Below are 27,633 nucleotides of genomic sequence, written 5' to 3'. Positions count from 1 at the left end.
AAACTATTTGTAAATATTTGATGCAGTTCGGTGTTCCGTTTGCTTGCACTTTTTATGGAGAGAGTTTCCTATAAATACCCTCATAAAATTTAAGGCATGTGGCGGACACTTTTTCCAGAGCGACTTATCTTATTAAAACAACTGAGCAGTTGAGGGCTAAAGGACTTGCTCAAACTCACAGCGGTGGGAACTTGACTGGGCTGAGATTTCAACTCACAATTTGGATCCAAATTCCAGGTACAACCAAATGAATGTATTAACTTTAAAGCATGTTCTTTGTTTTCCAAAAGAACACTTTTTGACAAAAACATTAAAAAAAAGCACTTCCTTATTGTCCACCACTGCTGATTTTAACTGCGGCAAGGTCGGTGGTGTCAGATCGGGTGGAATATCCTAGGATTTTCATTTTCATCTTAAATTCACACAGAATGGTAAGAAAAACAAAAAACATCCAGCAGTTCTAAAGGCGGATATCCCTCGTTGACAAGAAAGGTCAAAGCCGAATACCTGTTCGTTTAGCCACTCTTTATAACCATGGTGAGCATCTAAAAAAAGAACTGTAGGCCGAACCTTGAGATGGATACGATATTGTAGTAGAGGGTCACATCGGGTTCTAATCCTGTCAGCCAAAAGCAGGACTCTGGATATATATTGGGCACTAAATATGGACAGATGACGATTGGATAAGATTCTATAACAGTCCAGGTTTTTTTTCCAGACATTTCCCTCTTTATAATGAAAATTATTAATAGTAAAAAGTAAATATTTCATAATAACAAAATGGTTTTTTTTTTGTTTTTTTTGCAGGATGAGTGCAATACACTTAGGGGTACATCCCACCCTAATGACAAGAGTTTGCACCTGAAAAGGCACTAGTACTTTTTTTCCCTAAGAGAACTAAGAGTTAACAGAATGATCTCATACTTAATTTGGCTTTTTAGAGCTTAATTTAACATCATCACAATTAAGACTGGGGCTTTTTTCTTGTCTCCCCCTCAGTCAGTCACAGCTGCAGTGTAATTATCACCAAAACTCAAGATCAAACTTGCATCTCCAGCCTACACACTCGCTTCACATGTTGCACTGTTGGATCAAGTTGAATAACAATGCATTTATTTGTTGCACGCAGACGGGTTTTAACTGCACCACCTGCCTCCTTTCTTTCTCTCGCGCGCGCCCTCGCGCCCAGGCGCACGCACCAGCACACGCACACGCAGGACGGACCAATCTCGAGTCACGTGAGCGCTCATGAACTTGTCCCTCCAGCCTGAAAAAAAAGGAAGAAAAAAAAAAGCAGGGATGCAATTTGGAGAAAAGGGGAACAAAGAAATCGGGGGTATAAAACCTCTGGAGCAGCGCCATTCTCGTGCACTGCACCGGCTGAGCAGAGCGCGCTCGAGCTGTCTAGACTTAGCTCTCTCTTTCGCTCTATCCTCTATCTTTCTTTTCTCCTTTCTTTCTTCCCAAACTTTTTCTATCAATCTCTGTCTCTCTCTCTTCTATTAAGTGTGCAAAAGAGGCGCGCGGCGCAGGTGCCTTTCTGGTACGAGTTGCGCGCGTGTCTTTTCTTTTTTTCTTTTTTTTTTCTCTTCTTTTTCTTTAAAAAATAAATAAATAAATCGACCACGATGACCACGCTGTTGCTGCTGCTGTCCTGCGCGCTGTGCGTTCTTTCGCTTCCGCTGGGGGACGACAGGAACAACCGAGACTCGGCGGTAAGTAAAAAAACTTCACTATCAACTTCTGCAAATGTTTTTTTTTTTTTCTTTATCAAACACCCGTGCTCCTCTGAAGTCTTTTTTTTGCACTTGAGGGACACAATAAAATAAATTCTATATATATCTCTGTACAATATACTGTATCTCCATTAATAATGTGGGTACTAATAAAGATACGGTTCTCTCGGTGCATGTTTTATATACAAAAGTGTGTAATTAAGATTCCACCACAAGGCACGTTCTCAGATAAAGACACAAAGCATCCAGCCTTCCTGCTTCAACTTTTGCAAAATTATTGGTACCCTTAGATCTGCAAATGTAATGCATCTAATGCAAAGGTTTAGGTGTGTATATAAATATATATATATATAGACAGGGACCCTGACTTTTGTTTTATTTGAACCCATATGAATTCTCATGACCTCATCTGTTAGAAGCATGCTTGTCATTTCTAAATTCATTGTTGGAAAAAATTCTCCACTTTTTGTGTTTATGGGTTACAAAATGAAAGTGTGATTGATTTCAATTCGACCCCAATACACAACCCATTGCCTAACTTTAAAGAACAAATATAATACCATTGATCACTATAAAATCATTTGGTAGTGGTTGATTGTGATGTCCATTGTTTTCTGCACTTCATGGACCCTATTTGACAAACATGACCAGCTAATAAACATTTTATCGAGAGTTAATTTAGAGTTTTCATCTCCCTGTGAACTTGGATGGTTCATGCTGTGATGTTTACCGAACACACGTGTGACATATTGAACTTCAACTGAGACGCGTTTGTGTCAAATTTCAAAGCATCTTCATTCGTTTTAAAAAAAGAACAAGGTCTCAAGCACCTTGAGCCTTTCCGCTATATAGTGTGTTTGGAAATCAGAGACATGGGTCAGTAGGTCAGTTTAAGTCTCCTACATCACTACATCTCTAATTCTGGCTTCAGGCTGAACTGTGAAACAGTAGTCGTGCTTTTCATAACGTCGGAAATCCCTCTGGCGAGGTAACCATATCAGTTTTTTTCTTTCTTTCTATGAGCTGCGCATGTTGTTTTCTTTCAGAATCCATTCATATTATTCTCAAACATGCAGCGATGCATTAAACTGGATAATCGAGTCTTAGTAACCTCGCTGCTGTGATCCACTGTTTTGTAAGATGTTTTGTGGATGTGTGGAAAGTTTTTTGTCCCCAGCACAAGGCTTCGAGAAGGCAGACAAAGACAACATGCAGCTGGCTGTTTTAACCCAGTTGGAGGAAGTCCAAGAGCATTTTCAAGATTTCCCGAAGGAAACGTCAAGAATAATAGCCCAGAAAGTGAAGAGCTCTTTGTGTATGCTAATCTAAGTGACACGGAAACACAGGCGCCTATAAACACTTTCGCTTGATACAGAAATCTGTCATGCTGCACTGTCTCAACCCCCCCCCCCCCCCCCCCCAAATCTAAACCGTCTCCGGGGCACATTGGATCGTCCCCAGACCCCCTTTATAGAAGAATTAGCCTCCTCGTGGATGGAGTGCTGCAATGCCTCACTTGTGCACTCAATTTGTTCCTGACTGTTGACAAAGCTGCAGAAGGGAGATTATGCAGGCAGGGGCAAGCCATTTGGCATGTGGTGCAGAATAACAAACCCCTCAGTTTGCTGACACAGGGAAAAGGGAAAGAGCTAGATAGCTGCTGCAGCTGCATTCTCTGACCCCTCTAAGAACAGAATGCTGGTTTTCTGAGTACCCTGAGTGAAAAAAATACACGTCACCTTCCAACACAGATGAATGTGAATGCATTAACGCAGGCGATTTGTATTTAAAGGATGTCAGTATGCATGCTGGGAAAGTTTAATACGTTCGGATTTGAGTTGCACACATGCTTAAATTGAGTTCCAGGACTATTTGTAAAAATTCAGGTTACGAAAATCATAGGAGGAGTGTCCAAGTCGGGGTTTTTAATTGTCCTCAGACCATAATTAAGATTTTTTTATCATAAAAAACAACCGTAAGTAGAAAGATTTTGGGATCGAAAATGTGGACTAAAGTCTGGCGGCCACTTAAACTATCCGTATTAATCTCTGCGAATGCTTACGCCATTGCCCATATCTCAGCACCTTACACCAAAACACCCTAGTACGTCAAATTTCATTTGTTTTTATTATTATTTTCACCAACTGTTAATTGTGCATGCAATTGAACTGTCATGTGATGAGCTGAATAGCGCATAGTAAGAAGCTTTTATCGATATATTCGAGAAAAAAAAACAAATCCAAATCGTCAGACAAAACCATAGATGTAATCCAGGCGTTGATCTCGCGATAGGTAAACAGCACTGAGAAACCAAGAACGAAACCAGGAAACCCCTGAAACAGAACAAAATGGCTTTTGAAAAAGCAGCGTGCTGAACAAGTTACTTTGACAAAACAAAACAAAAACATAGGGGTATATACAGTATACACACAATAGTCAACACCATGACATCATACTAACACACTAACAAGTTACAAGGACTCACAAAACCAGAAAGCATAAAATCATGCGCACATATTACATACAATTTCTTATTTTTCCTCACATTTTCAAAGCATTGCACACATTTTATTCCAGGTCCCCTTCTGTAAAGAAAACATGGCTAAGAATAAGCTGACCTAGCAGTATGCTTACAAGTTTTTGTATAAAATCAATTCTATTCATACTGTTAAAATGTTATTCCTGGGATAGGCAATGTCTCAAATGAAGACGATGTCTCCTCCAGTGTCCTACATTTAGTACTTAAATAAAAATAGCACTATAATTATGAAATATTTTTTTTACAGTTTGAATATTTAGTGTATTTATTGCCTACATTACAGCATGATATACTGTAGTGTAGTTACTGTAAGGTAGTCTTGATATTGCTCTGTGTTAAAAGAGATGCTTTGCAAAACAATGGGACAAAATTCAAGCATAATGTGTAATTAAGACACGCCCCTATTAAAAACTCCACCCACATCTGTAACCGAGACACGCCTCCAAACAAAAAACTGAACAGTGGTTAATTCCATAGTCACGTCTCAGGGTTTGATTACTTTTAAAGCATGATTTTATTATAAAATCCTCATTACACGTATTTAAATACGCCACGATGTATTCCAGTTATACCAGGGGTCTCATTGAAGAAATTAAAGCATTGAGTTCAATCTAAAACATGCTTTTTTTTTCTTTTTTTTTTAAACACTACAAATGCTGTGGATCAACAAAATATTGTGAACAGTAACAAAAAGTTCTTATTTTTGTCATTCTGTCCGGAGGCGAATATTTGAATGTTGGAAAATGATCACTGACTCGTGACTGTTTGAGCGAAAACATTTGTGAGAAGGAACAGAAACGTGTGCGGTCTGCAAACGTGCGTTTACCTGCTTCGATAATTGCAGCTTTAATGTAACTGTAATATATCACAGAGAAGGTCAACATTCTCCTGCTATCGTTTTTCAAAGAGGGTTAGGCTCAATGCTTAATTCATATTCTGCACCGTGTCTTCACCAGCTTGGCAGCCAGACAGTTGGAGAAGTTCAAATTCAGATACACATGAGTATTTAAGATGTAGCACCATTAACCATCCAAACCCCCTTTTAACCATCTAAAGATCTTCTGAAGGCATAAACATTGATTATTAAAGAATATTAATAAAACATTGAGAAACGTTGTTTATACCACCAGAAAAACAAATGGGTGAACAAATGAATCACTACTATTCAAGGAACCTTGGAAGAACACATTTTCCAGTGAGGACCATTCATCATTCAAATCATCATTCAGATCGTAGAGCTATTATTCATCCAGTGACGGCTAAGGATCATTTTTCAAGCGTGTAAAAACCATTACAAAGAACCCACAAGGAACCTGGTTTCTGTGTGAAAAAAATGTTATTCATCAAAAGAATTGACCGAAGAACCCTTTAGGAAAAATCTATTCATTTCAACACACACACAAAAAAAAAAAAAAAACTTAAAAAATTTCTTCAAATCACTTAAAAAATTACGGTACATTGTTAAAAATCCGAATAAAATGTTTAAAAAGTAAACTTACACTTTTAAAATTATGCATTTAAAATTTATTCGAAATTGTAATTAGTAAAATATTATGGTTTAAACGTTTTAAAGAATTAAAATATAAAATTATTTATTCAAACAACATAAAAGTAAATTTAAACTCGGTTTAAAAAAGTACATTTGAAGAATAAAAAAATAAAAAACTTAATAAAAAAAATGCCAACTTAAACTTTGTTTTGTAAATGAAACTAAAACGAAGTAAAAAAATTTTAAACTGCGTTTAAAAAGTACTCTTTATTTAAAAGAGAAAACTTTTTAAATATTGAAAAATGAATTATTTTAACATTTAAGCTTGAGCGTATTTCAGAACTATAAACTTCTTTTGAAAAGTAAAAGTAAAAAAACGAATTAAAACAAATAAAAAATGACAAAAGTAAAACTAAAATTAGTTTTAAAAAAGTATGCTTAAATGTGTTAAATGTATTTTGAAAGATAAAAAGAACTGAAGAAAAATTTCGCATTTCTTCCATGTAAATTCTTTTTTATCGTCAAAATAGTGACATGATGCTGCTATAACACAAAAAGTTACGCTTTGCCTCTCTACGGCTCATGTATTACCATGGTAACAGAGACGAGGTTTCATGCGAGGACGCCTGACATTGTGCAGTGCTGATGTTGACATTGGTGCATTCTTAACCTCCAGTCCCTGCACTGCTCTTCCATGAGTCCATCCTCAAGTCCTTGACCCAGATACTGTTCATTTCCTATTGACTGAAGGCATTTTCTATCTATCATCTCCCATCAGCTTTAATCCTTTTCCTGTTCCTCCGAAAACATTCTCCCTCGGCGAATTGTGTAATCGCTTCGCGTGTGTATACAGCCTCAGTGCTGCAAAGTTCTCTGGAAGATTTTTTCACTGTAAATATTTACCCAAGTTTAATTTTCTTCGCAATCGCTCGTTTTTTTTGTTTTTTTTTATCTTGAACGTGGCCTAATTTTATCTGCCAAGGATGCTTTAGCTGCCGGGGGAATAGGAGTTTATCGCGCCTCGTGTGCATCGGACAATGAAGAATGGGATGTTGTGTAATAGAGGGGTAACGCAATGACACAACGCGTATCTGTTGCCGGGTTCCGATCTAAACCCGTGGGCGTGGCTTCTATGGGAGCGTTGTTTTGGCTTCTTCTATTAGTGCACTGTCAGAACGGTTGGAATTACGGAGTAGGGGACCTGTGGTTGGACCTCTGATTGCTTGCCAGTTCCAATCCCAGCACCACCAAGGTTCCACTCCAGGGCCCTTGAGGAAGGCCCCTAAACCTCAACAGCTCAGTTGTATAAAATGCTAAAGAATTTTCTGGATGAGGGCATCTGCCAAAATGCCAAAAGAAACAAATTTAAACTACGGATGCAGCATAAGTTTAATCTCTGACCTTGTACAAACCTCTCGTCTCAACCAGATGAACTTTTCTGGCAAACTTCCTGAAAACATACAAACAAACAAACACACAATAATATCTGCTTTTTGCATCTGTTTATCCTGAATGATGCCTCGGTATTTTGGCTCCATCCCTTCTGCATACTGTAAGCTGTTTCATGCCAAGTTACACTATCTCGATGTGAATTTGTAGGTCGCTAATTTCTTGCTTGTATTTTGAGGAGCAGATGATATCACCCACGAATGGCCATCGGCTGATCGGTTGCCAACAGGGAGACAATCATCCTTTCGAGGATGGGAATTAGGCCAAGAGAAACGTCTGAAACGTGCACACACACACAGAATTTTTTAGGTTTCAGCTTTAAGCCTGGTCTCACTAGAAAGACAAGGAGAAAGAAGATGCATCTCCGGCTCTTCGTTCTTGTCGTGACACGTCAGCTCTGCTCCTCCGCTCCCGCGTCTCATCTGAACACGAGTTCAACCCAAAATAATTAACCCTTCTTTTTTTTTGTTTTTTATCAACTTAACCCAGCATACAAACCTGCTCGAACGATCTTCTCTCATATTCGCTCGGTTCATAACATAACCGCTGCTTGAAAATCTGATCAAGAAACCTTTTTTTCAAGCTTCAAGCTGAGACAAAGGTTTTTCTTTATGATGCAATGGAAAGGACTGATGAGAGATGAGTGAGAGATGATCTCCTTTCGATATGGCCAGTGTGTGACTTATAGATGTGCTTATGATCTGCAGAATGTATCGCTTTCACGGCGCGCATCGCGTTGCAGAATCCACCCGTATAACTGATGCTTATCTTTATTCCAGGAACAGGAACCAAAGACAATGGATTGGTTTTTTGTTTTTTTTGTTTATCTTTTTTTTTTTTGGATATGAAGATGTTTACCTCAAAAAATGGCCAGAAGTGTTAACTTCTTTAAAATTTTGTTATAATAATATGAAAAGTAAAAAAAAAAATATAAATATATATATATATATATATATATATATATATATATCACAATTTTTGCCCAATCAGAACCCAGAATTCATCAGAATTCAGTAGTAACACAAATTTCATAACAATACATTAAACTCCACACTGGATCCACTTGCAAAGTACATTATTTCTCACTTTATCACATCTAGATTCCTCAGCTTGAGCTGTGTTTGCTTTACCATGCTTTAGCATACCATCGTTCCAGACGTCTAATATTATATTACAACATAAAAAAAAATTTCAACATAAAAAACACAAATGCATCTAATATCAGGGCCAGACAATGTGTTCTGAACTCATGCAGCCTTTCAGCTGATAGGTGATAAATCCTACGGCGTAGGAACATAAATCTGACAGACACACGACAGTGTTGTGTTCCCGCCTGGCTCGAGACACGGCGTTGCGATACGCGAAAAATGCATTGTGTGAAGCGTCATGGTAAACTAAGAGCAAGGCATGCAGGAGCCTTTTGCCAGACGCTCACTGCCTCACCTGACTTGCTCTATGCAGGAGGAGCCTATAAAAATTTGCCCACACATGAATGAAAAATTCCTTTGTCTTTTTTTAGACACATTTTGGCATAATTGTTGATGTATACGTACATTATTAGGAAATCTACTAAGCGGTAATTAGGGAAAATTCGTTTTTTTCCCTTTTTTGGTTTGTGGGTAGAAAAAAAATGAAAGCGTGTTCCTATTTGATACTATTTTATTGAATTCTAGAAAAAAATCATCCATAAAAAACCCGAAAGCTGCTCTGATTCGATCTAAAAATCTTTCGAACGATGCACGTTACTGTTTCACTCTTGTCTGAGAGCGGACGTTATCATTACCTGCCGTAACGAAAGAACCGAACATGCTGGTTTGATCATTTCGAAGGGGCGCTAACTTTTGCACTCCGTCGTAAAAGCCGATCGTAATGACGAGTTTGCGACGGGGGTTTAAGGGCTCGTTTGCGACTCCGTCCTTAGCTGCTCCACATGCATTTATTTCGGACCCTGGTATTTGTGTTTCTGTCATTACAGCATGTTTGGTGCTGACTCAAGAAGCTACGCTTTTTTTTGTTTAGTTTTTTTTACCTTAAATAGTAGTTGCCTCTTAAGTACAAGAACATATAGAGAGAATCAATACTTTATATATATATATATATATATATATATATATATATATATATATATATATATATATATAAAAAATCAACTCTAGATTTCTATTAATAGGGCCTTTGAGAGACGTTATTCCTTACATGATACCAGCCTTTGTTTCTGTCATCCGGTGCTTCTGCTAGTTTTTTTTGTCCCTAATGGGAGTTCATGTTTGCTCTGACTCAATGGTCCTGTCTTGTTGATTTAGGCTTTGACCTCGTTGCTTTCGACTCCTGTTGAACCGGAGACACCCTTGGGTTTTCTTTCCATCTCACGTCGCTCACTAAGTGGCACGAGTGTCCCACAGTGAGCGATCGCAAAACTCTTTCTTGGCTTTAGAGACCCGAGTAAAGTAACAAACTAGTCATTTGCCCATCTCGCTGATTATACTTGTGTTCTACAAACATAGTCTGGTTAATGATGGTACAGCGTGCTCAAGAGGGCTTTGCCAAGTCAGCAGAACAGCTCAGATGGAAATAAACCCTTGAAACACTGTGATTGTTATGTTGTGGAATTCACGTAGTTGTTAATTGACCCGGGGCCATGCTTTTTTTTTTTTTTGTTTTTTTAAGTAACAATATCAAGTTGGACATGCCTGTACTGACATGTCCTTCTTAAAGGTAGTTCTCACACTTTTGTTGTGATTACACCGTTCACTTTTTTGTTGCATATTGTTGCAAGCTTTGACTTTGATTTCATCGAAATCTTCGCTTGTCTTTTTTTTTTTTTTAACCCCATCATTTTATCCTCTTGTTCAAACACAGCGTGGCATTAAATGACATGACAGCCTTTTAAAAAAAAAAAAACCTTAAGGACACGAAAGGGCTTTTGCAACCTAATGCTACCCCTCTGGTCTTACTAACACTCAAGATAGAGAGATAGAGATTGAGCTGTTATATGGAAAGAGGAATGAAAAAGAGGGATAACGTGTGCCGAGAGAAGTAAGAACAAAACCGATCTGCAAAGCGCTTTAAATCGACTTTTTGAGAGACTCGTTTCTGCTCCCAGACAATTTACAGAACCATTTCCTCTAAATACTAATGGGAAAATGGCAGTAATAATCTTCACTGCGTTTAAAAAAACAAAACAAAACAAAACAAAAACGTATTCCTTAAATGGAAACAGACAAAATCGAAACCCTTGAAATGCCTGTGTTAATGGAGTTATGTAATAAAAGATGTTTGGGATGTTTGGGAGAGATACCAGTGATAATAAAGTCTTAATTATCCCACTACTCAGGCTGTTTTCTCTGGATAGCATCCCCCACCCAATCACAACATACCCATCATCTTCCTTTTGCTCTACTCCTAAAATCTGCATCTGTCTTGGCTTTGTTTGGCCTTTTGAACAACTCCAGCCCAGTTCTCAGATCTCATTCCTTCTGCTTTTGTTTCGGACAGTGGTGGACAAAAAACACAAGCCATGTACTTGAGTTAAAGTAGATCCACTCGGAAAAATTTATTTGCCTTCAAACGTACTTAAGTATCCAAAGTACTATGATTTATTACGGCTATAATGTTCCTATTATCATTTTTTATCACAAGATTCTTTGCCTAATCAACTCAATTATTGTGAAAAGACTCGAATGATGTGACTCTCAGCACACTGATCTATTAATAGAATGATATTTCTATATCAATCAATAGAATAAGACACGGGTGTTGCGGCGAGTTCGAGTCTGGCGTTTCTTCCATCATTTATTCCTCTCTAAATGTTCTGCTTGATGTTTAACTGAAGCTGAATTGCGTGTTGGTGATCAGTAGATACACACCAAGCGCCGATCAAAAACGCTCGACCCTGATTGGTGGATCGCTGCTTGTTTAGCGCATGTTTAAAAAAAAGATACAAAATTTGACTTGTGTATGTAATGAAGTTTATGTAAAAGTCTGCCCACATGGAAATGTTTCAGTAAAGTACAGATATGAGAAAAAGCTGTTCACTTACTGTTCATCACTGGTTTCGGAATGCGTCTACACAAGACTTTGTCTGGTGATTGCAGTACCTACATGAATAATACAAAAAAAAAAAACATTATTTAGCATTTTTTGGAAGGAGTCTCCAGTGTCACCACTATGTACCATTCAGAGATAAAGCTTTTAACCAGAATGTCTTGTATGCAGTAGAATCCCAATTTTCATTCACTAGAACTAAGAGGCCCGAACTTGACTGGAAGACCTCAAGTGACCTGTACAGGGTCTTAACCAACCCACTGAATTCCTACGGGATGAACTATGAACTGTCCATATTGTGTTTAAATGCGTAAAATAAAGTGTGTATGTGTGGAGTGATACAGTAAATACAAAGTTGCTATTATTTGAAAATTACACCACCCCATCACTAATTATTTTTCAATGACAGCAAACAATTTTTCTTTTCCGTTTTTCTTTTCCAACAATTGAGTGTCATTCCAGTTTCCATATGGCTGAATTTCAAATCCCTGATCGTTCTTATGTCTGTGTTTACAGGCTTGGCCAGAGAAGATTCATCATTATGCACCGAAAAAGATTGGAAGACATGATCAAAACACTCTAAAAGAAGACTTCGAGCTTAGGAGGCGGCCACATTACCCCACTGCCCCCAAGAATGGCGCCGAAGTCCTGAACAGGCCCCGGTGTGGAGTCCCAGACTTTCCTTCCAAGCAAGACAGCGTATATAATTCGTTACAGAGACGGGGCCCATACCGCAGACCGCACAGAGGCAAGCGCTACGTCACGACGAAGGGATGGAACAAGAAAAACTTCACGTACAAGTAAGGGGTTATTCATTTTTATCTCGAAAATTCATGGCTGTACAACTAAGTAAATGGTGCAAGAGAATTCCTCGAGGTGGAAAGCTTTGAAAAGCATAATTTATGAATATTACATATTAGTGGTATCTTTTGATGCGTTGCCAGTGATGACGGTGCGGGCGCCGTGTAATAATTCATGGCCCCACACAGACCAGGTGCCTCCGGCTATCCTGTAGTTTTGATATATCTGAGGAATCCTCGTCGACACAGACTCCTCGCCTTCTCACAACCCGTAGTAAAGTCAAGTTTTGTGGGAAAGATTGTAGACAGTGTTTTGCTGTTCTTCCTCTTCTTTCATATCAGAAACATCCCCTTTTTTTCCAGGCCACCTAGGATCAAGGTGATTTTTTTTTTTTCCTGGATGTTCCCAAACGTAGGGTCCAAGGTCCCAGATGGTCAACTGTAACATTCCACTGTGTCTACAGTAGATTCTGTGCATTCCATTTTAATCCACATGAAAAAGTAATGTCTATGGGTGCCGTTAGCATGTCTTTTATGGAGCTTTGTGATTAACATTCTGACCTCGGTCACTGGAGGTCTCCGCCGGACATTTGCCTTCCCCTGTAATTTGAAAGCAGTAGGGTCATGACCTCAAGGTACTGACAATCTACTCGTTATGTGCTCATTCGTGTAATGGTCTTGGAACGCATGTGATTCTAGTTTCACCTCAGCAGGAGATAAGAAGCCAGTCTAAGCTTTAGAGAAGTTTGTCTGCCTGTTGGAGCCACCACTGATTAAAACTCTCTTAGGTTTATGGCCCACTTGCTGGAATCATGACCCATAAATCTCCTATTGACCTCTGTGCAGTTCAAGAACTTAATACTTTTTTAACTAAACTGGCCTGCCCTGTCTCTTCCATAAATTCTGAAGGCAGAAGGCTGTCTCATCACATTCTTAGAGACAAAAACAGAGGCGTGCAACGAGAGACAGAAAACAGAGAACGATGGAGAGAGGAGACATCTGTCCTCCACCATAAGCAGTGTTTCTGTATTATGTCACTTCCTCTAATGACTAATGTTTCAAGTAAATGGTTTTTTGGGAGTTGTTTATAGAGCCCCACTCAACCCCAACCTGATGATAGACTGTCCAGTCAGAAATGCTAATGTAGGATCAGATTCTTCTCCTAAGTGGTCTGACCTTAGTCACAAGTCCAAGACAGAACCAGACTCCTGTTCAACAAGGTTTTATTAAACCAAGCCAATAGCTTGCTCCTTTCAAGTGGACAGAGATTTAGAGATCTTCTGACATACTTGATAGATTGCCAGAGGGTGACACAAGGTACAGTCTTGCAATATATCATAATGACAGGAACATAAAGCATAAAAATGTCTTAATGAGATGTTAGGTCACCATTAGCTAACAGAGCATCTTCAGTACACCTTGGGTCCTAGAACTACACTGGACCAATAAACCCTATTAAAACATATTCCCTCAGTTTGGTGTTTTCATGATGGTAGTTCTTTAGTGCTCTCAAACACATCACTCCAAACTCCTCAATAGCATTCAACTGGGGCAAGATCTAGTGACTCTGAAAGCTATAGGATATTATAAATTGTATTCTTAATAAACATTAATGGAGGTAATTAGTTTGCCACTGTGGGTTCTACTTTTGTCTAGAATTGAAGAAACAAATTGTGGCTCTAACCTTCACCCAAAGAGCTAATTATGTCTTGAGGATGGAAAAAAAATCGTTGATATCAATACAGATGCACAATACTAAAGTGGAGCTGACTGATTCATTCTGCTTTCCAAGGTATGATTCATTTTGTCCAGGAGTCCATATGGTATCCAGGTAGTGCTCTGCTTCATGAGGAAAACATTACATTTACCTGATGCCCTTATGTCTTATTCAAACAACTGCACAGCTATAGAGTTAAGGGCCTTGCACAGGGATCAAGAAGTAGCAGTGGATTGGTGTGGCTGGGATTCGAACTCACAACCTTCAGATCCAATTTTCAATGCTTTAACCACTAAGCTACCACCTCTTTTAATTAAAAGTATAGTGTGGTAACAATTTATTCCCCTCAATTTATTCCCCACCGTAGTAGTTACACCTGGTCACAATCCGAGGTAACTTTAAAAACAAGCACTTTTATTCACAGTGATCTTTTGAGGGTTATGTGACGTGTGGCGTCCTGGGAAAATCCGTTGGGTATGACTTAGACAAACAGCCAAAAAGAAAAAAGTTTTGGTCAGTTTTTTTTTACCTGTAAAATATTTCGACACTGGAAACGGTATAAACGGTAACTGTACTGTATGCCAGAATGCTGTACTAGCTTCACTTTTTCATTAAAATGCAAATCCAGATGGTTTTAAAAACATACCGTAATATAATAGCCTCAAAACCAGATGCCAAAATTCCGCACACCTTTTGTTTCAGGTATTTATGAAATCATATGACGGTCTGAGGCAGTGAAAGAAGTGTTCGGCTGATTTTACCATTCAGCGAGGATAAAAACCAAACACTCACTAACCCCTATATTGTTACGAAGTCATGCACTTGCTCACTCATGTATCAAATCCTTTAGGGCCTGTCTGTGTCTGATGCAGGCTGAACAAACACGCCGTTAGTCCTCCAGCGGCTCGACTTTCTCAGCAGACAGATTATCTGAAAGCAACGCTCTGTGGTTCATAAATCACACTCCTCCATGGTACCAGACACCTCGCTATAGAGGATTAAAACTGGCATCTATGAATCCAGTTAATACTTGTGTGGGTGGTCTGGAGTGAACGGGCCTTTGTGTTTGCGTGTGTTTCAGGATTTTAACGGGGCCACCACAGATGGATTTGCAGAAAGTGAAAGAGGTGATTAGGGATGCGCTACACGTCTGGAGTCGGGTCACTCATCTCACCTTCACCGAGGTCTCTGGAGGCAAGACTGACATCACCATTGACTTCGTAAGGTAAGACTTCCATGGTTTGCACCACATCTGCAGGTAACAGATGTTAGGAATTTCCAGTCATCTTGATGTTGGCTGGGTGAGTTTGGAGTTTTCCAGATGCTCCTATCTTTCCATGAACTGGCTAGTATTCATTAGGACTGAATATATTTTGCTTGGAATCTCTTTCTTTATTTTATTTTTTTTACAGAAAATGTAGTTATTAAAACCAATGCATTCCCAGTGCAAAGCATGTTTACACCGGGTGGAGCCACGGTTGAATTGAATCCTTTGGCATTACCAGTATCCAGTAATATGTTAGCTTAACATGCTCATTTTAGACACACAATTAAACATTTTGCACCACATTAGGAATTTCACGAGATAGCTGGATGGCTAGTGTAAAATATCCAGTGATGAGCAGGAAGGAAGTAAATGTATTTTGTTGCTGTACTTAAGTAGCGTTTTCCGCGTATTTGTACTTTACTGAAGTATTTCCGTTTAGGAAGACTTTTACTTTAACTTCACTACATTCCAAAAAAGTCAAATATTTTACTTTATACTCAACTACATTTGGTAAAATCCTTTGTTCCTTTTTATTTACGAGGATAAAAACGTAACGTGAAACACGCGTCGAGTCACCAATCAGGATCGAGCGCACGCTCTGTTTTAACCTCGTTTTGATCGGCGCTTGGTGCATCTGCTGAACACCAACATACAGTTCAGTATCAGTTGAACAGCAAGAGGAAGATTTAGAGAAGAATACATTATGAAGAAACTCCAAACTCGAATTTGTCGAAACACCCATGGTTTTATTTACATGATTTTTTTGAAGTAGTTGAAAAGAAAGTTTTGAGCTCATGATCATTTTAATAGAAATCAATCAGTGTTTGAGTCATTAACATCATTCTATCAATAGATCAGTGTGCTGAGAGTCACATTCGAGTCTTTTTTACATAAACTGAGTTGATTAAGCAAAGAATCTTGTGACAAAAATGATAATAGGAACATTATAGTCGTAATAAATCATAGTATTTGGATACTTAAGTACATTCGAAGGCAAAGACTTTTACTCGACTTTAATTCAAGTACATGGTTTGTTTACTTCGTCCACCACTGGAAGTAGCTTGCTAATATTAGCCCTGTTTGTTAGTTAAATCGTTGTCACATGATTAGCTTTGTTTGTTTGTCAGATTTTACTTGAGGTTTTCCTTTTTTGTTAAAGAAACTAGTTGTCAAATGGTTACATATTCAATCAGGACATGTTTCTATAGACCTACATTTAGAATAATCAGCATTGTCTGACATTTGGATTCCAAGCATCATTCAGGCCACTGTTTTTCGTTCACGATTATTTTTGATGATTTGTGTTTATGCAAGGATTAACAAATTCCCTTTTTATAGAATGGTGCAAAACTGAAAATGTATTCTTCTAAATCCAAATATTAGAGTAAATAATTTTAAAACACTACCATCAGCCAGAGTTGTTAGCATTCCACATTGTACCGAGCGGCACAATTGGCTTTTGGTCTTCGGGACCTTATGTTTTAAAGGATTTCCTTGTGGACTTCAAGCAAATTATCAAAATAATAATAATAATAATGAGTGCTAATGCTAATCGGACCCTTTGGGTTTTTTATAAAGACTTTACAATGGAAACAAGTGAGAGAAATGTTTTTCACACCACTGCACAAACACAGGAGCCCCTCTCACTGCAAAGGTAAGGTGATCGGAGAAGGCATGAGAAAGCATGAGATCATGTGCTGATAATTGACGCGCCACATCTAGCAATGCATGCATGCATAAATAGCGAGTGTGCAGCTGGGCTGGTAAAAGCATAAAGGCTCAATAGTAAGGTCACACCTTCACACACCTGTCAGGTGTTTTCTTCAGACCTTCGTGCTATGCTCTGCACTGAGACCTCAGAGAGAACGAATCCTTCCCTCACTACCTTTTATCGTTCTTGAAACACTGATGCAAATATTGCAAACCACAATTTGTTTTCTCTGCATTTGATTAGGGCCATGTGCCTTGAAGCGGTGTTCTTTAGATCCTTTAACGTGGTACTCATTTTATAATATCCTGCTACACACCAGACCTTTATAAATATTTTTGTTACGTTTTACCAGAGACTCTGTTTCCTTAAAAAAAAAACTTTTGTAATAAGTGCATTTTAAACGTCATAAATTTCTACCCCAAAGGCGTTCGGTGGTTCTCGGGATAAAACTTGTCCACAGACTGTTTTGACTGGCTTGCTTTCTCTAATTGTCAATAAACAGAAAAATGCTGCTGTTCAAGACTAAATACGCCTGAGTATATGTAAACTGGCTTTTGCAGTTAGGGACTACCCCGAAAAGTTCTCATGCCTGAGCTTGTAGTGTTTAATCAATGAGACTTCATCTCTATGATAAAAAAAAAAAACGGCCCGGGCATCCGTCCAGAATTTGCCATAATGTTGTGGATGTGAACACGCATGACTTAATTTGCAAGTCAGCTTTTTCATTCTTGAGTCTGGATGGCATCCAGGACTTTACCCCGAGAGTTAAGATTACCCAACCCCTCTGTAGGAAGTGTTCAAAAGAATGGAAACCCGCATGAGGACAGATCAGGTGTCCGTTTTGCTTTCTTAGGTCATACCAGATGATTATGGGTGTTTATGCAATGAATGCATAAAGCATTAGGGATGAAATCGAGACTTAGGATAAACCAATCTTCATGGTCTTGTTTTTCAGGTATGAACATGGAGACAAAATGCCTTTCGATGGTCTAGGAGGAGTCTTGGCTCATGCCTTCTTTCCAGGAACTCACCGGCAGGGGGACGTGCACTTTGACTATGACGAGTATTGGACGTTAGGAAACGGCATGGGTGAGTTAGTTGCCAAATAACGTGAAATGTTTCGATGATGATGATTTAACTAATTTAGGAGTTATACCAAATAAAATTAAAATGACAAGATTCAGTTTCAGAAGCTCTGAAAGTATTCCAGCTGCAGTGTTCATTTTATATATATATATATATATATATATATATATATATATATATATATATATATATATATATATATATATATATATATATATATATATATGGAAAAATGTATTGGGACATCTGACCTTACCATCCATATGCAGTTCTTCCACAAACTCTTACGACGAAGGACGTCTATGGATGCTGAGATCAATTTATAACCTTCACTTAAGCTAGGAGACAATGTCCCTGTGCTCAAAGTCAGCTAAATGAAGATGGTTTGGAGTGGAACATCTCCTGCTATAGAGCTCTGACCCTCAATCCTATTCAACACCTTTGAGATGAATGTCAATCTAACTGCACCCCAGGCCTCCTCACCTTACCAATATAACTACCTTACTGTACTAACACCCCTGTGTCTGGATTAGCACAAATCTCTACAAACACACTCCAGAATCTAGTGGAACAGTGGAAGGAATTATAAGAGCAGATTGGGACTAAATGTGGAATGTGATGCTCAAAAAGCACATACCGTACCTATAACCAGGTGTCTCCAAACTTTTGGGAATATAGTGTGTAGGAGTCTCCAGTGTTGTTTAGTTAAATGGGTTCATGGGTTTTTGTTTATCTCTTACAGGCACAGACTTGCTGCAGGTTGCTGTTCATGAGTTCGGCCACACTCTTGGGCTACAGCATTCCCGCACTTCTGGCTCAGTGATGTCTCCATACTATAGCTTCTCCTATCCACCACGGCTCAACAAAGATGATGAGAAGGGTATTCAGTTCCTGTATGGCATCAAGTTTATACCACAGCGGGCGCCAGAGTTAGACACCAATGACATCATGCTAGTAGTGGGTTTTCTTGCCTATTGGATTATTTAAACGTTGTTCACATGACTTGATATCGTATTTAAAAAAATCGGAATCTTTTTCTGTTTTTCAGCCCAACGCTTGTGACACAGACTTTGATGCTGTGTCGACGATCCGCGGCGAGTTGTTCTTCTTCAAATCAGGCTACGTGTGGCGCATCCGTGAGGGTAGACTGCAGGACGGGTATCCAGCTCTAGCCTCCAGACACTGGCATGGGATTCCTTATAATATAGATGCCGCATATGAGGACACGTCTGGAAACATCTGGTTCTTCAAAGGTGAATAAGGTTTAGAAGAGTAACACCTTTTCTAAGTGTGGGACAAAAACCAGAGAGATCTTTCGAGTTGGCCAAAATAGATCTTGCTGAAGTTAGAGTTTAAACCCTTTTTTAAGAAACAAAGTCTCTTGGTCAACAGTATGATGGAGGTGTTATGGATAATCCTGACTCAATATGAGATCAATTCATGGATCTAGATTTATTAATCCATTGAAATGCCCAGGATGTAGGCATTCCATCTTTCCTGTGTTTTTGTAAAGCTGGTTTATCCATTAAACCTCACACCTGTGTTCAGTTCCTTGGTGGTCTGAATGGTGTAATTCTCAAAAAATTCCTTGGCATCTCAAAAAATGTGTTCTGAATTCTGCGAGAAAAAACTAAAACTGAACTTGACATGACCAGCTCTTTTCTGCCTTTTCTTGGTGTGCAGGACAGAATTACTGGGTGTACGATGCTGAAAAGAAGATCAGCGGGCCAGACTCGGTTCAGACGCTGGGACTTCCAGTCAATAACATCCAGGCAGCATTGATGTGGGGCGAAGACAAGGCTAAGAGGGTGTACATCTTCAAGGGAGAAAACTACTGGCGTTTTAACCCACTGGAGAACTGGGTGGACATGAGCTATGCTCGCACCATGGTGGACTGGAGGGGAATCCCGAATGACATTGATGCTGCTTTCCAGGATCACTACGGTGAGAAAAATCCTCAGTGTTTTAAAAAGAATATCCTACATCTGCCTGCCAGTATGAGTCAGCCTTTTAATATGATCTACAGCTTGTGTAGGACATTCTCTAAAGTCTTTTCATTGAAGTGATTCTGGATTTTGAATAAACAGAGCAAAATATAAGTTGCACTGAACCTGTAGTCTGAATTCGCCTGTATTCTTCTAATATTGTGAAGATGAATCCTTGAAGAGGGGTTTGATTTGAGGGGTTTGATTCAAGGAGTTTGACGGTCCTTGTCAGGGTGAGCAGAGGAAAGACTTTGGTAGATCAACTACGTTTTTCTATATAATGAGGAATGGCTTTTAAACATCTTCGAAAAAGTGGATGTAGAAGTGCGGGATGCAGCTGTTATGAAGAGAAGCAATGAAATATAATCGCTGAGCCAAAAGATGTAGTATAAAGACAGAACAATAGCGCAACAATAACCGGGCCCTAAAGGACGTATTGTAGTAAGACTGTGAGATGTTTAAACTAAAGCTTTTTATACTACATGCTAGAATTGTTTCTATATGGTGATGAGATCAAGGTCCAAGTTTAACTCCAAACTCCCAGATGACATTCGTTGAGTGGACAGAAACAAATTTTCTTCTCCTTTTTTCAGGCTTTGCCCACTTCCTGAAAGGCAAACAGTACTGGAAGTTTGACCCAGTTGGTGTTAGAGCACTTGAAGGATACCCCCGCTACATCGGCATGGACTTCTTCAACTGCCCCGCCTACAAGTATCAATAAATCTCCACCAGGAACAGAGATTGAAGATGTTTAAACCAAGACTAAATGCCTTGACTTACTACTTTTAATTGTTCCAAGTGACCCGGGTGACATAAAGATATACGTTATATGATCTCAGTCAACCACATTTCACCCTCAGGCAGATTGTGTGCTACAAGGGTTCGACCTTATTTCAGGTACAATAATCCATATATCCTCATATGACCACCAGTCAGGTTGGATCAAGCCAGCTAATGACTCACGAACTTCTGGAGGAGTTCCAGCCCCACACAACCTTGACACTTCTCAGGAAAAGCACGTCCACCATGCAATTCCGTGTTCTTCCTTTTCTGCTGCCTTATGCAGGATATGAGTATTTATTTTCTGTATATTTTGCCATCATCATCATCATCATCATCAGTACTTTAGTTACTGAGAACGCAACATCCACTTTCTGTGAAGTGCCAAAATGTGTTTTTTATTTTGCTTATTATTACATTTTTTACATAAAGGTGCTAAAGTCATACACAAGGAAGGCTTCCTGTACCTCAGATGTTCATCTAAAGAAATAGAACAGCTCAGGTGTGCCATTGAGGACAGAGCTAGGAGAAAGAGAAGTGTGGAAACAGTGTCATTTTTATTAAGAAGTAATGGCCTGCTAGGGCAGACGCATAAAACGGCACAATACAAAGATGGAAAACGTTCCTGGGAAAAAAGTATGTTCAAATTTTACCGAAAACGAAACGATGTGCAGAATTAAATTAGCTAGCTACAACTACCACAAGATTTGTGATACTCCAGTATAAACACAGTGTTAATACCACAGCAATGTGCTAGTTATAATTGCCAATTAATGTTCTATTAATTGAAGAATGATTGACGTTTTATCCATTTAGAGTTACACTATGCAAAAAAATTCCCCTCATGGTACAAACCGCTCCTAAATCTGCCACAATTTTTTACTGTCATCATGAAGTTAAAAACAAAACCCACACAAATTCTCATGTTACCACTAAAGTGGACCAGCTGAAGACGTTTCTGTGGCAGAAAACATGCCGACAGTTACAAAGCACTGACGACAAAATGTCACCATGTCAACAAATAAATGTTTCTTTTTCGCCTTTATATATATTATATGGAAAATCCACCATACACGTATCTCTGAATTGTCACGATAGAACCAAGAACTGTGAAATCAATGAATGAATGCCAGCCAATCAGGAACGAGTATTTTCCAAAGTCATGATTAGGAAGCCTTAGTTCACGTTCCGTCCTGATTCGATCGCTCCTGAATATTGTAGCAGAGTCCAGTGCAGGTCACTGATGCTGCAGTGTCGGTCAACGTTGCCTTGTTTTAAATGGTTACAGGGCTGCTTTTTTTTTTTTTTTTTTGCAATGGTACACAGCTCAGGAAGTGATCTCTGCTCTAACACAGAAGCAAAAAAGCACTGGTTATGTGTTAGGGAGTTTAAAAAAGGAACAGCACTGTATCTCTCTTTAATATAATCTATCATGTAATCTATGATGTCATCGACATATGTATTCCTATGTACTGTGTAAATACTTCTGTACAAAGATTTGTAGTATATTTTTGCTCCAATAAACGTTTCTCGAATTATTCGATCCCGTCTCGTAATCCAGAGATATGTGTGCCAAAGAAAAATGGTCATGGTAGCTCAGTGGTTAAGGAAGGTTGGGGGTTTAAGCCCTGGTATTGCCAAGATGCCACTCTTAGGGCCCCTGAGCAAGGCCCTTAACCCTCAGTGCTCCAGGGGCGCAGCATCATCATGACCACAGCTTCCTAACATTGATTTTATATGTGAAGGAACAATTTCACTGTGCTGTAAAGTACATGTGGCAAGTATGAAGCACGTTTCTTTTCTTTCTTAATGTAACTGTTTCTCAGGAAGCGGAATAAGTGAATTTCCTCTTTGCTCACTTGATGGTCTGGTTTGAATCTTTTTGAGTGTATGGCCACACTTTCAGGTTTATTTGGTTCAGCTATTAGGCTGACTCGAAGAATTCTGTTAATCAAGTGCATCTGCGTCATTTAACACGTTTGTTCTTCGACCATCAGTCAAACAGTGCAGTAGTTTCCAGAGCGCAATTGTTTTTCCTCTTGCGCTATTTTTTATTTTTTTTTTTACCCAGTAACGGATATGATTTAAAATGTAGTTAAGTACAATACTACAAAACAAAACGATTTGAAAAACTACTTTAAAAAAGTTAAAATACACAAAAAAACTACTCTAAATAGCATAACGTAAACTATGCTATTTGAAAATACAGGAACAGGAAGTGAATAAAACTAAAAATAAAAAAAATCAATCAATCAATTGAAAAATATTTATTTTAAATGCCACAAATGTAAAGAAATTCTCAAAGCCATAGACAACATTTTGGCTTTACTACATAATAATGCTACTTGTGCCAACCGTAGCCTTTATCAAATATCAACATCATCAAACCAAAACAGAACAAAGCTCAAAACCAGACACACAAACATGATAACAAGTCTTGGTATAGACTACGAGAAATACAAACGCAGTGTAATTCAGATGAATATAGTGTTTCTATAAATGAATGTGCCCTAATTTGTTCTAATTTGCTAATCATGTTAAAATATGGCTTTTGTTAGCATTACATACAGTAAGTTAGCTAGAACCCAGCCATTAGGGTTGCACAAGCCAGCGCACTCTTAGTGTCGGTCTCAAGCTCAGATAAATAGGGAGGGTTGTGTTAGGAAGGGCATCCAGAAGAAAACATGTGCCAAATAAAATATGTGGATCAAGAAAGAGAATTTCATATTGGATCGGTCGAGGCCCGGGTTACCAACGACCGCCACAGGTATCGTTAGCCAACAGAGTACCGGGGGAAATTGGGCTACTGTTGGCCGAAGGAGGAGAAGAAGTGGAAGAAGACATCTACAGAGACGGCAGGGAAAGGAGAAGTGGAGGAGAGTGGAGGTTTGGGTTGGTACTTTAAATGTTGGTACTATGACATGTGCAGAGGAGGGACATGGGGTATATCAGTAGGAGAATGTTGAGGATGAAGCCACCAGGAAGGAGGAAAAGAGGAAGGCCAAGGAGGAGGTTTATGGATGTGGTGAAGGAAGACATGCAGGTAGTTGGGGTGAAAGAGGCAGATGTAGAGGACAGGGGGGTATGGAGACGGATGATCCACTGTGGCGACCCCTAATGGGAGCAGCCAAAAGAAGAAGAAGACATAAGTTAGCTAGATGTGTGTGTAATCCAAAGCCATCGAGCATATTTTTTGAAGGATTTCAATCTTTGCTCACTCACATTACAAGGTGACAAACCTGCTGTGTTATGAGATCATTTTGCTTTCTAATTGGATCAGAGCCAAGACATATGGAAGACATGTTCTTATAATGTGTACAGAGGTGTATTTTACCGATAACATCTGTTTTATGTCTTAAAACAGGTTCTGTGTATTACTGTAACTAACATCAGACAGATCCAGGCTGTGAACCAGAAAAATTACCTCAGCCTCCTTCCTCAAATATTCATATATTCATCCGGTGTTTACCTGCAAGGAGATTTATTGAATTTACTCAAAACCCTTGCAGCAGAAAGACCTGAAGTGCATTTAATGGGAAGCACAAAAAGCTGTAGGAATGAGCTGATCCTGAGCTTTGTAGCAATCCGATCTTTAGAGGACTATAAAGACAATGATGTCTCTCTCTCTCTCTTTTTTTTTTTTTTTAAAGACGGGATTATCACACATTTTTTGGAGCTGTAAAGTGTCTCAAATGTACAGCCATATTTCACACAGTAATACAGCTGTTTAAAGATTCGGCTCATTTTTTTAATCATATTTGTCTATGTAATTGAGCCAAAGAGTTTTTATTTGATTTCTGAACATTGTCATGGCATTTAAATAAAGTCATTGTTTTAATTGGAGATTTTTTTTTTGTGCTTCTGTGTCACAAACTAGGTCATGTTAATAGTATTAAGATTTACTTTGACCAAACAATTATTAAAACATCCAGATGTTCAATTCAGCTAAAATATTGTGCCGTGCCTCTTGTAAAACTTGCCAAAGATGTTCTTCACTAGTTGGAGATTTCTTTCTTGTGATCCAGTTCATCCCAGAGCAGTTCAATAGGATTGAGGTGTGGTGACTGGGCAGGTCATTCCATGATAAATAAAACTCCAGATGACTGTTTGCTCTATAAATAACACTTACAGAGAAATGAAATCAGTTTCTATGAGCTGCAGTCCAGAGGAAATTGCATGGAATTGAACTATGGAATGGCTGCCATGTTGGTTCAGGCTTCCTTTTACTTTCTGGAATAAGTCTCCAAACTTCCCTGCTCCAAAACAACCCCAAAGCATTGAGCTTTCACCTCCATGTTTGATTTTTGGGGTAAGGCAATCTAATCACATCTTCTCTCCTGCTCTCTGTCTTACAGATGTTCTTCTGTTAAAGACAGAAATGTCACATTTGGACTCATTCACTGTCCAAATCTGGTGTGTTTTTGCCCTTTTACCGAGTTTGTTGCATTAAAACAAAAGAAACATAAATCAAAAGCAATCAAAGACGAGGTGTTTCCAAACTGTTGACAGGCTCTGCAATAGGAGTTTTGGGGATTTTTGATCATTTACGATGGGAAATTAAGTCTGCTTAAGTAAATCCAATTCAAAATACACCTCAATGAGTCAGAACAGCCTTGAGAGCTTAAATAGCTCAGAAAGGTTTAGGAGTTAGAGCAGTCCAAAAAATTCAATGGAATTTTCAATGGGAATTTTTGTTATTTTGACCTTCCATTATGAGAAAATATTGAATTATGCAATGCCATACTGTAAGTCAGTTAGAAAAATTAAGTTTGATAAGTCAGAATAGCTTAAAAAGGACTGCCGAGTTTGGTGCATGAAGCTTGAAATAGGAGTTATAACAGTCCAAAAATATTTCATTGGAATTGAATGAGAATTTTGACCATTAACTGTAATTCTGATTAGAAAATGTAGAGTTAAAGTTGAAATTCTGATTTAATTGCATGTAATGTGGCTTGTCCTATTTCGAAATGATTTTCTGCTCACCACGGTTGTGAAGAGGTTTTATATACACTGATCGGGTATAACCTTATGGCCACCTGCCTAAAATAGTCCCTGTTTTGCTGCCAAAACAGTCCTCTGCATTACCAGCATTAACTTCTTAGCAGTTTAAGCTACAGGAGCTCATCTGTTGGATCGGACCACACGGACCAGCCTTCGCTCCCCAACGGCCATCGATGACCCTGTCGCCGGTTCACCACTGTTCCTTCCTTGGAGCACTTTTGATAGACACTGACCACTGCAGACCGGGAACATCTCACAAGAGCTGCAGTTTTGGAGATGCTCTGACCCAGTCGTCTAGACGTCACAATTTGGCTCTCGCTCAATTCCTTCTGCTTGCCCATTTTTCCTGCTTCCAACACGTCAACTTCGAGGATAAAATGTTCACTTGTTGCCCCGAACATACCGCTCACTGGATGTTTTCTTGTTATTTGGATAGTCCTGTGTAAACTCTAAAGACTGTTATAAGTATGAATTCTATTAGACCAGCAGTTTCTGAAATGCTAAGTGGCCCATGTGGCACCAACAACCCTCCTGTGGTCATATTGTTTTCCTCATTCTGAGGTCTGATGTGAACATCATGATTTGCTGCACTTCACTATATGCAGTATCAGTGTGCAGAAATACAGGTAAAATAGGAAACATTTTGTCTGTCGGATTGTTAGATTATCATATTATTAATCCATGTAGGACTGAAGTAAATGTTACAGACCCTTTGAAGATGCTGAGCTCATGACTAATCTAATCAGCATGGGCATGCCGGTTTGCTTTCATACGACTTCCAACATGTAAACTATAAAAATAAGAGGATTTTATGGGTCATATTTGATTTCTTGCCTTTTTTCCTTTACTGACATCTGGTGCTGGGTTTCTGAACTCGAGAACCCTGTAACAACTGGGCCATGACTAATGCTGACCTTAGCAGAAAGTTACAAAGCATTACCACAACACAGATGTGACTGCCAACATCTGGATGAGCAGCTGGATTTTACACACAAGCGATGTGTCATGTCCCTTTCGCACTGCTCCGTAGTGGAACAAAGGATTGTAGAGTTAATCTATGGAGAAGGCGTTGATCTGAGTGGAATCTCCCCCTCTTCCCCCTCTTCCCCCCATTAGGGGGAAAAATGATCTCTTTGTGTTTCTCTTTCATGCGCTTTGACTCCTTTAAGCTGTAGGTAAGACCTCAGGGATGGAGGTGTGTTTGCCTCTGAGCAGGATGGAAAAAAACTGTATCCAGACTTGGCGTTATTGCAGAAGTGTTTTCAGGTTTTTTGTACCAACAGAGAGGGTAAAGGTGAAAAAGCGAAAGGGATTGTGCAGTATGCTGGAAATACATTTAAAAAAAAATTAATCAATGCAAAAGTAATAAAGAAATATCTACATTTTACATATTACACACACATATGTATATACTGTATAACACAGAAGGGGCGTTCAAGTCAAACCAGGACTTTTGAGTCTCTAAAATAAAATTACATATTTCATGGATTCATGGATTGTAGCGTAGTTTAAAAAGGACAAGAAGATATCAATCTCAAACTTTTTTCCTTTTTTTTTTTTTTTTTTTTTTTTTTGAAGAAACACCATTACAAATTAAAAGTGCAAAAAAACACTACAGTCCATGACGAGTCTAATGTGTGATGAACTTTCGCATGGGAAAAAAATCTTCTAATGTGTTTTATCATAATGAGAGAACGACTTTCCCTTCAATGGCATTTTGGTTTCGGGTTCTACGTGACTGCGTCTGTCTTCTCCGTCTGCCTTTCCTTCTTTCTTCCTTGTGAATTTATTGCGTTTGTTCTTTGACAATCGATCAAACAGTACGCAAGTTTACTTTTTCTTTCCCCTCTTGTATTATTTCTATTGATTGATGTTTTTTTTACTCAGAAATAAATATGATTTGAAACATAGTTAAGTTCAATACTTCAAACAAAACATACTCGTGTAAAAGTTAAATTACTTAAAAAAAAAATAGAAGTACACAAAACAAAACTTTACAGTAACGCGAGAAAATGTAAATCGTTACTTT

General features: G+C 38.7%; 1 protein-coding gene and 1 long non-coding RNA gene across 2 annotated transcripts in view; one reads left to right on the top strand and one right to left on the bottom strand.

The window, feature by feature from the left end:
* Positions 1 to 27,633, bottom strand: part of LOC310738628 — a 42,873-nt gene that overhangs the window by 13,331 nt on the left and 1,909 nt on the right. Inside the window, exon 2 of the long non-coding RNA XR_014537127.1 lies at positions 11,253 to 11,310. This is a non-coding gene — a long non-coding RNA (uncharacterized lncRNA). The remainder of the gene's footprint in view (positions 1 to 11,252; positions 11,311 to 27,633) is intronic.
* Positions 1,164 to 22,146, top strand: mmp11b (matrix metallopeptidase 11b). Its single transcript, XM_083563734.1, has 8 exons — positions 1,164 to 1,715; positions 11,774 to 12,057; positions 14,856 to 14,999; positions 17,708 to 17,841; positions 18,581 to 18,795; positions 18,887 to 19,091; positions 19,522 to 19,782; positions 20,417 to 22,146. The coding sequence occupies exons 1-8, from the start codon at positions 1,629 to 1,631 to the stop codon at positions 20,542 to 20,544; spliced, it is 1,458 nt and encodes a 485-aa protein (XP_083419860.1). The 5' UTR covers positions 1,164 to 1,628; the 3' UTR covers positions 20,545 to 22,146.

The sequence above is a fragment of the Silurus aristotelis genome (assembly GCF_946808225.1).
Source record: "Silurus aristotelis genome assembly, chromosome: 16".
Classification (NCBI taxonomy): domain Eukaryota; kingdom Metazoa; phylum Chordata; class Actinopteri; order Siluriformes; family Siluridae; genus Silurus; species Silurus aristotelis.
The sequence above is the reverse complement of the archived record's forward strand: the minus strand, read 5'-3'. Positions and strand labels throughout refer to the sequence as shown.

Excerpts from the sequence above, each read along its gene's own strand:
- mmp11b (XM_083563734.1), top strand. The coding sequence starts at position 1,629 with ATGACCACGCTGTTGCTGCTGCTGTCCTGCGCGCTGTGCGTTCTTTCG. Across the intron at positions 15,000-17,707 it reads ATCACCATTGACTTCGTAAG|GTATGAACATGGAGACAAAA; the intron begins GTAAGACTTCCA and ends CTTGTTTTTCAG. Across the intron at positions 17,842-18,580 it reads GACGTTAGGAAACGGCATGG|GCACAGACTTGCTGCAGGTT; the intron begins GTGAGTTAGTTG and ends TATCTCTTACAG.